Source organism: Symphalangus syndactylus, chromosome 22 (assembly GCF_028878055.3).
Source record: "Symphalangus syndactylus isolate Jambi chromosome 22, NHGRI_mSymSyn1-v2.1_pri, whole genome shotgun sequence".
Taxonomy (NCBI): Eukaryota; Metazoa; Chordata; class Mammalia; order Primates; family Hylobatidae; genus Symphalangus; species Symphalangus syndactylus.
In genome coordinates, this window is record NC_072444.2 from 12,260,509 (window position 1) to 12,273,511 (window position 13,003).

Genomic DNA, 13,003 nt, shown 5'->3' on the forward strand with positions numbered 1-13,003 from the left:
CTATTCCTACCTTTGCCATTTACAACCATTTTTTACCTCAATCCATTTAGCAGTACTCTCCATCCATAGATTAATCATCTATGATTAATGAGAAACAGTATTCAACATTCTTCTTATTCCAAGTAAAGTGCAGCTTTTCTCCAGTATCTCTAGCTGCTTATCATCTAGATCATTTTCTGGAGCCCACACAATTACCACGAGCTGGCCATCAATCCTTAGTACCTGACCTTTTCCCTAGGCAGACTAATGGCCATTTAGTTCACTTGGTCCTCACTACAGAAATGAGTCTGTGGAATATTTCACTGGCTCTGCTAGTAGCCATCCATCTCAATCCCAGCTTTCTTGTCCTCTTGGTAATGGCAACTGTGAGTCACCTTTTGCATTCAGTATCTGCCATGATACTTCCTAGACCAAACTGCTTTATCTTTTCTGTTATCCAATACCTCTCCCTACTGGACATCACCTCTAGAACATTTGTTCAGACCCTTATCTGGCTTGTACTCTACCTGAAGTCTCACACTGGCCATTTGTTAATTATAGCCTTGCTAATCAAAGTATTGGTCTCTGGACTAGCAGAATCACCATCACATATGAGCTTTTTAGAAAAGCAGAATTTCAGGACCTATTTAATCTAAGCCTTCATTTTAACCAGATCCCTAGGCTACTTGTGCATACAATCAAATTTTAGAAGCACTGGTATATAATATAAATTTCTCATTGTCATGGAATTTCCACTCAATTACAGGATGTCTCAGAAAAAAGACAATGCCCTAATCAGATAATCAGTACTTATCACCCAACGGTTGACTCTCCTCCTCATAACTGGGAACATTCAAACTGTTCAGGGTTAGTTCTTCCATTTTTCTACATTTCTTTCTGAGTCAAAGCCAAGATCCCTACCTAAGTACAATTAAAACTAAATGAAGCATAAAACTCATCCTTCGGCACACAGCACAAATATCACTTCCTCACAATAAGCCGCCCTAACCCCAAAGTAAAGACTAGGACCCCATTACATACTCACATAGCATCCTGTACTATAAGAACACTGAATCACAATGATAATTAAATAATATTTTGTGTAATTAGCTGTTCGGATGTAAAGTCCACAAGAAAAAAGGAGCTGCCCATTTTGTTCCCTGCTTTATCTCCTTAGTGCCCAGCACAGTACTCTGACTACAGAAGCTTAACTATTTTTTTTCTCAAAAAATATTTGTTGAGGCCGGACGCAGTGGCTCACGCCTATAATCCCAGCACTTTGGGAGGCTGAGGCAGGTGGATGACCTGAAGTCAGGAGTTCGAGACCAGCCTGGCCAACATGGTGAAACCCCGTCTCTACTAAAAATACAAAAAAATTAGCCAGGCAGATGCCTGTAATCCCAGCTACTCTGGCGGCTGAAGCAGGAGAATCTCTTGAACCCAGGAGGTGGAGGTTACAGTGAGCCGAGATCATACCACTGAGCTCCAGTTTGGGCAACAAGAGCAAAACTCTGCCTCAAAAAAAAAATGTTGAATGAATGATCTGTAATGTAGAAAAGCGTTCAGGACTGACAGTAGGACTTTTACCAAAGCACATACTTACAATGAATATAGAGGGAGAGATGACACACAGGTGACTGACTGGGAAGGTATCTGGACAAAGCAACAACAACCAAGATAACCAATGCAGCTTCTGCCTGAAGGATTACCATGAACCTGCTCCCATCTGTTCTGAATGTTCTTCACTATGAAGAAACAAATTTAATAAGCCTTGTTCTGGGTGCCAGACTATCACTCCATTTGGCCTACCTGCCACTGGCTCTGACAACAGCAGTGGTTCTCAAAGTATCTTCTAGTAAGCCAGACACTAAAGAGCTATGCAAAAATGTAAAACCACACCAGTCTTCTCATGAATTTATTAATTTATTGTTACTTTTCATTTTTTTTTTTTTTTTGAGACGGAGTCTCACTCTGTCGCCAAGGCTGGAGTGCAATGACATGATCTTGGTTCACTGCAACCTCTACCTCCCAGTTCAAGGGATTCTCCACCTCAGCCTCGCGAGTAGCTGGGATTACAGGTGCCTACCACCATGCCTGGCTAATTTTTGTATTTTTAGTAGAGATGGGGTTTCACCATGTTGACCAGGCTGGTCTCGAACTTCTGACCTCAGGTGATCTGCCCGCCTTGGCCTCACAAAGTGCTGGGATTACAGGCGTGAGCCACTGTGCTCAGCAATTTATTTTTACTTTTAAGTGAACTAATGTTTTAAATTTTTCTATTTTAACTTTTTTCTTTCTTCTTTTTTTTTTTTCTCCAGAACTGGGGTCTTCCTTTGTTGCCCAGGCTGAAGTGCAGTGGTACAATCATAGCTCACTGCAGCCTCAGCCTCAGCCTCAACCTCAACCTGGGCTCAAGTGATCCTCCTACCTCAGCCTCCAGAGTAATTAGGACTACGAGCACATACCACCATGCTTGGCTAATTTTTTTTTTTTTTTTTTTTTTTTTTTGTAGAGATGAGATGTCGCTATGTTGCCCAGGTTGGTCAACATAGCAAGATCCTGGGCTCAAGTGATCCTCCTACCTTGACCTCCCAAAGTGTTGGGACTACAGGCATGAGCCACCACATCCAGCCAGTTTTAATTTCTAATACAGTAAATATTGACAGATATAATCCATATAAACCAAATCTCTGTGATATTCTCTTTTTTTTTTTTTTTTTGGAGACAGAGTTTCGCTTGTTGCCCAGGCTAGAATGCAATGGCACGATCTTGGCTCACCGCAATCTCTGCCTCCTGGGTTCAAGTGATTCTCCTGTCTCAGCCTCCCAAGTAGCTGGGATTACAGGCATGCGCCACCATACCCAGCTAATTTTTCATTTTTAGTAGAGACGAGGTTTCTCCATGTTGGTCAGGCTGGTCTCGAACTCCTGACCTCAGGTGATCCACCCATCTTGGTCTCCCAAAGTGCTGGGATTACAGGTGCGAGCCACAGCATCCAGCCTCTATCATTTTTAAGAGTATAAAGAGATCCAGAAACAAAAAAATTTTTTGACCAAAAAAAAAAAAAAAATATATATATATATATATATAAAGTTGTGTGTGAGCCTTAACATAAAATAAACTGGAACCACTGCTGCATTCTGCAGGCACCTCCTTGTATAAAATCCAAAAAAGGGGAGCAGGCTGAGAAGACCAAGCTGTTCCATATTTCTCTTTTCTATTCTAGGCCTCCTGCATACTGCAAAGGGAACCTTTCTAGTGTCAATTACACACACACACGTGCGCGTACATGTGCAGCCACTGCAATGACAAATCTAACAGTGTGAAATATGCCCTTTTTTGTTTGTTTTTTTTTTCAGAGACAGAGTCTTACTCTGTCTCCTAGGCTGTAGCGCAGTGGTACGATCATAACTCACTGCAACCTCCAACTCCTGAGCTCAAGCGATCCTCCCACCTCAGCCTCCCAAGTAGCAAGGGTGACAGGCAAGAGCCACCATGCCTGGCTATTTTTTTTCCTTTAAAAATAAATAAATAAATAGGGTACCTTATGCCTTTCACTAAGGTGTAAGTACTTTGTACTATTTTTGCAACTTTTCTGTTTAATTAAATCTAAAATTATTTCAAAATGAGAAGTTAAAAAGAAGCAACACATACTTGTTATTAAAAAGGTAATATAATGTATAATAATATAGAAGCCCTTCGTAGTCCTGCCCCAAGATGATTGCTGTTATATAACTCATAAATATAGTTTGTTTTTTCTATATAAACAAATGTGTTTCTTTCTTAACAAAAACAGGTTTCTGTTTGACATGTCCACTTCTTTTTTTTTTTTAGTTTTTTATTTTATTTTTCTTGAGACAGTCTCACTCTGTCGCCCAGGCTGGAGTGCAGTGGCACAATCTCAACTCATTGCAACCTCTGCCTCCCGGGTTCAAGCAGTTCTCCTGCCTCAGTCTCCCAAGTAGCTGGGGTTACAGGCGCATGCTACCGCGCCCAGCTAATTTTTATATTTTTAGTAAAGACGGGGTTTCGCCATGTTGGCCAGGCTGGTCTTGAACTCCTGACCTCAGGTGATCCACCCACCTCGACCTCCCAAAGTGCTGGGATTACAGGCGTGAGCCACCGGGCCCAGCCATGTCCACTTCTTTATATAGAATTTCCCTTATCCATTTTAGCAGCAACACAGAGTTCCACATAGAATTTACACTGTTCTCTGCAGTCTCCTAACTTCTCTTTCTGTACTCTTTCAACAGTGCCTTGCAGCTTTTTAGTTCTCTATTCCTCAGGTTTGTTTCCTATAAAATGGCAATAACTACTCTGCCTATTTCACACTTGTGAGGATAAAATGAGATAATATGAAAACACTTGGAAAAGTTACAAGTATGATAGAAATGTAAGGTGTGATTAAGCAGATTACTATCAATTATATGAAGCATAATTTTGATTCCCTTACGAAATGAATTTCTAATGTTTATATAATGTTAACAGGTTTTTTTTAGCGCCTGTGAGTTGTTTTCTCTCTCCTCCTATGCTTCTTCACCCCGCCCCTTCCTCAACCCCATAGACTCCACACTGTTAAAAGTATTCTTGAAACAGAAATTCTAAAACTCACCACCTGCATTAGGTTACAATACCTGTCCTTGATATCTCTGTGGTCTATACAGACCTTTATAAAAATGTTATACTACAAAACTGTGAAAACCTTTTTTAGCGATTTCCATTCTAATTTTTTTTCCCTTTAAATTGGGGGCTGGTTATGGGGGCTCACGCCTGTAATATCAGCACTTTGGGATTAACCACCACGCCCAGCCAACTCTCTTTTTATGACACAGGGTCTTGCTCTATTGCCCAGGCTGGAGTGTAGTGACACGATCATGGCACACTGCAGCCTCAAACTCCTGGGCTCACGTGATCCTCCTGCCTCAGCCTCCTGAGTAGCTGGGACTACAGGAATGTGACACCACACCCAGCTAATTTTTTTGAATTTTAGTAGAGATGAGGTCTCGCTATGTTACCTAGGCTAGTCTTGAACTCCTGGACTCAAGCGGTCCTCTTGCCTCAGCCTCCCAAAGTGCTGGGGTTACAGCCGTCACACCCGGCCAAAAATTCTTATTACATCTGAGCAAGACAACTCAAGCCTCAGACAGTATCTCTCTTTTCTGAGACAGGAATCCTTACTTTGAACATGAACATAGTATTCATTCTCTTTAATGTTCAACCGTTCTTGCTACAAGATAGGCAAAGTACTGATTTTAGTACTCAGCCATTTATTTGGTTTTTAAAAGTGTTGGGTGGGTGCGGTGGCTCATGCCTATAATCCCAGCACTTTGAGAGGTCAAGGTGAGTGGCTCACTTGAGCCCAGGAGTTCAAGACCAGCCTATAAAACACGGCGAGACTCCATCTTTATGAAAACGCAAAAATGCAAAAAAAAAAAAAAAAATAGCCAGGCATGGTAGTATATGCCTTTGGTCCCATCCCAGCTACTCGGTCAGCTTAAGTGTGAGGATCTCTTGAACCCAGGAAATGAAGGATACAGTGAGCTGTGATCTCGCTGCTGCACTCCAGCCTGGGCGACGGAATGAGACCCTGTGTCAAAAAAAAAAAAAAAAGTGTTTTGAAGATGAACAATGTAACAATATGATTAAAAAACAGAATGAGATTATTTCTAGCCACTCCTCTGTGCTGGGTGGGAGATCGGTCCTAAACGGCTCAAAGGCATCAGTGATATGAACAGATACATGAAAGTGGACTAGTCATACCATTTTAATCACTAAATGCAAAAGCTCTGAAAAAGAGAAGGCAACAGAGATGAGATGGGGTGAGGGATACATTATTTTTGGTGCCACAATCCCATGACTCAAAGTGGGCATATCATCCTTAAAGGCAGCAGAGAAAAAAATATAAAGCAATCAAGGTCAGTACTATGAATGTCTTCAAAGGCCAGGGAAGACAAGTGCCTTGGAAGGTTCATCAGCTGAGATAATTTGATGTCAGTTAAATGTCAAATTAAAGATACAAAGCCTCAATATTCTCTAAAAGTTGATTAACTTTTTTCAAGTTTCCATTGCCAGGATGCAAGGTGAGAGGCTTTGAAAAGTCACTACTTAAGCATCTGAAGAAATCCAGTGGAAAAAGTCTAACAAGGATGTGTGTATCTACTGTTGTATGTACCATCGTACTTATGCAGCTTGCTGGACAGCCAACTTATTTTTCCTCTGGACTTAATTCTTGAGAAAGAGCCAAGTAAAATAATTATGCCCAAATCTAGTAAGCCTGGGGATAAAGTAATCAGTATATTTGAAGAGCACACTAAATTTTATGAAGAAAAGTAACCTAATTACAGTATTTTCACTTAACTATGTTTGTGAAATTTCTACTTGCCCTCCAAACTCCATGAGATGGTAGCCTAGAAACAGATAAAACAAAGTGCACATTTATATACATAAAACCCCAAAGGCTTAACAATATCAATGGGGAGATCTGGGAGAAATGGCCAAAGAAAAAGATTCTAGGAACATAAATGCTTACAAAACATGGACTGGGTCCATGAGATATATACAAGCATATAACTAGTAAGAAAATGAAAATAATTATTTGTTAAACCTACCATTAAGATCAATCTCTAAATCTAGTGAGGTTCAAGAGAGGCCATGAGGAATCGATGTGAAGAAAAAGGAGACTATCAATGATAAAACAGGAAGCTTTTAAGCAAATAATGTGAAGTGAATCACATTCTCTCCTGTTCCCCTCCTCAACCCAGCAGCAATTTAAAGGGATTTTCAAAACACCTAATGAAACTAAACTGCCAAGACTGCTCAGACAGGAAGAATCACAATGAAAGTTGGAAGAAAGTGCTTTTTCATCCCAGCGTGGCCGATTTTTAAAGTGTATTTTGTGAAAACCACAAATAGAAGAGTTTAGCTAATAAACACTTCATTGCACAGGTTAGTGAAAACATTTCAATTTCTCCTTCCCCAACACTCCTCTAAAACAATACAGAATCTATCATTTTCGTGCCAGGTCCAGGATTGTTAAAGTTAAAGCCTACCAAGATTACCAAAATGCTTTTAGGCTATGAGATTGCAACACAGGTATCTGGCGTTTCAGTTGCAGAACACATGTACAATCAAGGCAGCCAAGGGTCATGACAGCCTGCAGTGACTTTAATAAGCATAGCCCAAAGGAGTCTAAAACTAGGCTTAGAAAACATCATTAAGGAGGCAGAAAAAGCAGTCAAATGAAACCTCTGGAGATCAGATGTAGACAAGGGTCTGAAAAAGGAAATTGGGAAGTTGAGAAGAATGCAAAATTTAATCACTTTAAAGTCACTTTTGAGGAGCCCCAAGGACCAGAGAATTTTTCTCTGAAATAAAAATGGGAAATAATAACATATACACCAGTGCTGAGTTCTTAGTCCTAGTTTTAAGGCATTAAGCTGCAAAAATATGACAGGTACAATATTGCACTGCCTGAGCTTCACACAGCACTACGAGCAGAATCCAGTACATGAAGACAGGAAGCAGTCTTAAATACACAGTGAAGGGGTACTTCCTTCAGCCACCAGTAACACAGATATAAAATCATTTCCAGAAGCTTAAAACATATACCTTACTTAAAATTCGTATTATATCTACTTGTATAAATAACCATTTAACTGTAGAGACTTGGAATATATGTATACTTTAAACATAAATGTTTCTGCCTCCTTCTTCTACTTACCACATCTTATCTCCTCATTTTTGTATTATAAAGTCAGTAATTCTCTGAGGGAAGGGAGTGGAAAGTATGGCAGAGTGAGAGGTAGGGGTAAACCATACAGAATCCCCTTAAGGCTTTTAAAAACTACATAGTACCCTAACCTCACCTCACCTGGAAAATCACTGCCGGCAATGAGATATTACTATTGGGAGTGTCTGGTGCACATGTGTCCAGGCAGACACAGGGAGAGAACCCAGCCCAGAAAACCAAACGACCTTAGAAATATAAGTTAGGTACTTAATAACTTATGTTCATAATTTTTAAAGTACTTTCATATCTATCTCATTTGAGATAGAAAAGACTCCCTCATATAGTGGCAACTGTCTACTTTATCATAAAATAGCACAGAGCAAAATACAGCTGTTAATGTGTCAGGTGAACCACTAAAACAGTAAGCTAAAATTTAGTACAATAGAAATATTTTTACTTGAACAGAACTTAAAGTTCTTTGGAAACTCTAAACCACTGTACAAATTTAAGATGGTATTGCTACGGCCTACTAAACTGTAAACTCCTTGAAGACAATGAGCCATGTGTTATCCTGTATCCTCCACAATTCCCTGAACAACGTAGGCACTTCATGAATGAAATGGACTAGCTTATATTCATTTATTAATTTACTCACTCAACATTTATTGAACACTGAATGTCGACTCTCTGTCAGGCTCTGGGCTGGGTCTGATTTTTTTAAAACTACGTCGAACTTTAGCCCCTAGTAAGATGAAAAGATCACTATTCCTATTTCCTTTCTCCTATTTTTAATTATTAACTGGACTAAAATATTTCTATAGCATGTTTCACTTTTCAAATATTTCATATGTATAAATGCAGATTACATTAATATAATGTCTAAAATTAATTTTCCTTGTATCTCGCCCCGAAACAGAATTCCAAGACAGCCATGATACTCACAATAAATGATATCATTTGACAGTCACCTCAGTAACAGTTGTTGGACTGCAGCCCATGATTTAAAAGTGAGTCCACAACAGGATTTTTTAAAGCAAGACCAAACAGCAACTGACCCCTTGTTTTGGCTACTCAAATTTTGTTTACAGTTGCACCAAATCTTATAGTATTTCCTGCCTCCTTAAAAAATAAAACCACACATGTTAAACTGTGATAGCAACAACATGGTAAATAGTATCTGTAAACTACACTAGGATTTATAAAGCATTTCACAAACTGTACATATCTCCTTTAGTCCTCAAAACTCATTTGAAGATGGGAGAACCGGGGCTCAAAGCTGTGGATGCCCTGTCTGCCTAAAGCAGCAGAGCTGGGATTTTGAGTCTGATCCTGGGTCTCCTGATTCCTGCAGTCCAGTGCGCTTTTCACCACAGCTGCCTCCTTCCTATGCCAAGGCTCAGAAAGTTGTACAGACTGAGAACATGAAAATAATAAGTCCATGAAAGGTTTGGCTATGAAACAGTAGACAGTGGTTATCAAAACTGTCAACACGGCCCCAGAAGAAAAACAAGGCTCTCTATTTAATGAATCCAAAATTGGCCAGATGTTGTTGAGAAACAAAATGGGCAATAGATGGTGTGAAAAACAACTTAGCATAGACTTAAATTTGATGATCACCAGAAATTTGATATTCATGAATCCTCAAGCATTTTAGTTTATAACCAGTCCACTCATCCTGTTTGCTTTAGAAATAACAGGAAATTTTTCTGAATCTCTTTAAAAACAGAATTGGGCAAGAAAAAAAAAATCTTGTTCTTCAGCCCAATACTCCATAATATAAACCAAGAAACAGATAAGTGAGTTGAAATGCTCATTTGATATATGATGCTCCAACCAGGAAAGACAGGTAGAAATACATTTAGGTCTTTTATTAACATTTAACTTAAAGAATGCAAAACAGAGAAGCCTAAGAAGATTTAAGGCTAATACACTGTTGCTTTTTAAAATTTTGCAGATGAAGCTCTGAATAACTTGCATAGAGTATTTACAATTAACCTTTAGGGTAAGAAAATTCAAATTTCAAAAGCCATCAGTAAGATGATAAATCTTCATTAAACAATGAATTCACTTCTTCACATCGATTCACACTGAGTAGCTATTATGGCGCAGGTTGTAAACTGGGTCTATTTGTTCAAGTACAAAGAGAAATTGAAATACAGCAGAAAACACATAAACAATATGGGACTCTCAATCTTCTTGCTATAAATGGAGGTACATCATCTTATGTTACTGTAAATAGCAGCTATTTAAATGCCACAGTTGTGCTAAGTCTACCAACTCTGTTTAATATCCCTTTCCTATTTTTATGTTACCATTAATGTTAAGTTGGTCAAATATTTTTCAATAGCCAAAGGGGAAAAACTTTCTTTAATTCAAGAATGTACAGTGTATGTAACGTGAATTGAAGAGACCTTTCCTCCATCTATGTGTAGAAAAAATTGTTTGCTTTTACAGTTTTAGTTAAAATGGTCGTTAGGTTGATTCAGCATAGATTCGAGTCTGTTTTACTCACTGCTCTATCTTCACTGATTAGAAATGTTCCTGGCACATAGTATATATAACTGTTAAATGAATGAATTACTCCTATGCTCTATGGCTCATTTTATAAGAATATACCCAAGAAATTTTTACTTTAATTGATTTCTTAATGCTTTGAAACTTGAAGAAAATCCCCAGTGTTTACATCAGTCAGCTGCTTGTGGAAAGCAATCAGTCCACATCTGTAAACAAGAGCATGTGCAAGGTGTACAGTTATGTTAAGACAACTTGGGTGTCATCAGCTACCTCACATATTTCTTGAAATCCCACAGCTAGAGGAGCTAATTGTAAAACACCATGAGGACTCAATTAAGCCTATATCCACATGCTGAGAATTCTCCTTTGTAAACTAATTACCACTCCACCGAAATCTGTATCAAGGCAAATACCATTTACAATTAACATTCTGAGAAGAACCAGAAAATAACAGTCGTGCACAAATCGACTTGGGGAAGCTATGATAGTAAGTTGCCCCATGAACCTGTTGTCTTTCTCTACCGGTGGACTGAATTCAATTTCTATTTAAAGGGACACTGCTTTTCTTGCGGATGAAAAAAAAAAAAAAAGAGTTTGGAGAAAATCCCTTCTTAAAAACGTTCAAAGCAAGCTCTCTGCTTGGAATTGTCAAAACAGTATTTGCTGAAAAACTGGTCATCAGACCCTTCCGAGTCTGGAGCAGGGCCTCAGGGCATGATTTGGGGGTATCAGCTTCAGCCCTGGGTGCCAAGTTTGAGATCCCATATGGGAAGTAGAAGGTGAAAGAAGTGACAGCATGGCCCCAGGCCAGTCTGCTGGCAGCTTGGGGGAACGAGGGGCCACAGTGGACTCTCAACTTTGTCAGCCTCCCCCACCCCCCCGCGCTGTGGTCCACGCGCCTCCTGGCTCAGGCCAGCAAACCCCCAGGCCACCGGGGGGCTCGGGGGCCAGCGGCGGCCAGTCAGGGGTCCCGGAAGCGTCCCTCCGGGCCCAGCGGCATGGCCGGGATGCTGGGGAACGCCGGGCTGGTTTGGGGGGGGGGGCTCTCCGCCCCTCCCCCCGGCGGGCCCGGCGCTTACCAACCGCGGCGCGGCGGCTCCCTCAGCCAGCACCCGCCGCGCCCTGCCCGCCCGGCCGGGCCGGCCTTCGCCACGCCCCGCGCCCCCGGCGCGGACCCCCGGCCGGCCGGCCAGCGGCTCCGGGGCCAGCGCTCTTCAGGAGAGCCCCCGGCGCGGGCGTGCGGCCTACTCGGGGTTACATAACGGGGCCGGGCCCCTCGGAGCTGGAGGGGAACCGCAGGGCCCGCGCCCGCGGGGTGGGGGCGCAGCCGCTCACCTGCCGTAGATGCCCTCGGTGATACGGTTCCGCTTTAGGGGGCGGCGGAGCTTACTGCAGTCGGCGTTCCGCCGCTTCATCCTCCCGCTGGGGGGCCGGGTGCCCGCGCCGCCGCCGCCGCCGTCTCTCTTCGCCGCCGCCGCCGCTGGCCCGCCCCGCGTCGGCCCTGGACTCTACCCCTGGGGCCGGTCACACAGACATGGAGCCAGCACCCGGGGGGAGGGGGTGGCACGGGGAGGGGGGGCTCGGAGCCTTCTCCGCCTTCGGAAACAAAGAAATGACAATTCCGGGGCCCGCCCGCCCAGCACCAGCCACCCGCCTGCCCCGCCTCCCCAGCTCCGACGGACGGCCCGGGAGGCCAATCGAAGCCACCGGTAAACCGCTGTCGGCCAATCCCAGGGCCCGCTGAGGCAAAACTGACTCTAGAACCCGCCTCTTTGAAGGACAGAAGAATGCGCCAATCATTATGGTGTCTGGGTCCGCGGCTGAGCCTATCAGAAAAGATTTAAATAGAGGCTTATAAATAGGCCCTATAAATATAACATCCTATATTACGCCTTGTTGCGAAGGTATGCTTTATTATTATTGGGTTGCGTTTCGTTGTATTGTAATCCCTACTAGAGCATACCGTACGGCATGGCATTGTAGGCTCTCGTCTAGCAATGTATGAAATCGGAAGGCCCGGGTTTGCGGCATGTGCGGTGTCTGCGCTGACGTGCGCTTCAGCCAGTCGCGTCATTATGTAAGGCAGCATCCCAGGAACAGCGCCGGGGACCCTTCTGCGGATGCTGGAGAGCTCGGCCAGGCCGGCCGCGTCAGCGCGCACCGGGGGTACGAATGACAAAGCAAACCCCACACGCACACAGACACACACCCTGCCAGCTTCCCGCGACGTGGTGACAGCGCGCCGGCCAATCGGAGGTGGCGGCCCCGCCCCGGGTTACGTCACGGGGCGGAGCCGTGGGGGCGCGCGACGTAGAGCAGAGATGCCCGGGGCTTGTGCGGCGGTGCGGCCCGGGCTCCACGTCCACAGGCTGGGCAGCGCTGTGGGCCCCGCGGGCGCCGAGTCCGCAGGACCCGCGAGGGCACTACCGCAAAGCATCGGCCTCCGGGCCGGGCCGGACCGGGAGCCTGCTCGGCGGGGCCGGCGACCCTTTACGCGTCATACTCATTGAGCGCCGATTTTATGCCAGGCACCGTGCTGGGTAATTTGCGTGTATTTGCTCGTTTACTCCTCATAACTCCCCTGCCACGTACGTATGGCAAAATAACACTTAGAAAAGGCCGCAGGGTGTTTTTTTTTTTTTGAGAGAAATAAGAATGTTTATCATTAGAGAAAACTGGGGAAAATGTAGGAAAGTGGCCGAAAAGGAAAAAACACCCATGGGTCTCATCACATTAACACAAATACAGTTGACATTTTATTGTATTTGCTTGTTTTCCAGT

At 43.1% G+C, this 13,003-nt stretch overlaps 2 protein-coding genes across 7 annotated transcripts in view; one reads left to right on the plus strand and one right to left on the minus strand.

The window, feature by feature from the left end:
- Positions 1-11,846, minus strand: part of MACO1 (macoilin 1) — a 68,782-nt gene extending 56,936 nt beyond the window's left edge. The window contains exon 1 of one of the 3 annotated variants that reach the window (XM_063631548.1): positions 11,558-11,846. In XM_063631548.1, the coding sequence (XP_063487618.1) occupies positions 11,558-11,637 (80 nt within the window). In that variant the 5' untranslated portion in view covers positions 11,638-11,846. The remainder of the gene's footprint in view (positions 1-11,557) is intronic. The other 2 variants (XM_055261100.2, XM_055261101.2) reach the window with 2 other exon arrangements.
- A 524-nt stretch (positions 11,847-12,370) lies between these two features.
- RHCE (Rh blood group CcEe antigens) overlaps positions 12,371-13,003 on the plus strand; it is a 68,591-nt gene continuing 67,958 nt past the window's right edge. The window contains exon 1 of one of the 4 annotated variants that reach the window (XM_063631561.1): positions 12,371-12,388. Coding sequence is in view for 1 of the 4 variants with exons in the window: in XM_055261112.2 (XP_055117087.1) it covers positions 12,744-12,762 (19 nt within the window). In the remaining 3 variants the exon portion in view is untranslated. Of the gene's footprint in view, positions 12,389-12,537; positions 12,763-12,792; positions 12,811-13,003 lie in introns of those variants that run through there. The other 3 variants (XM_055261112.2, XM_055261117.2, XM_055261114.2) reach the window with 3 other exon arrangements.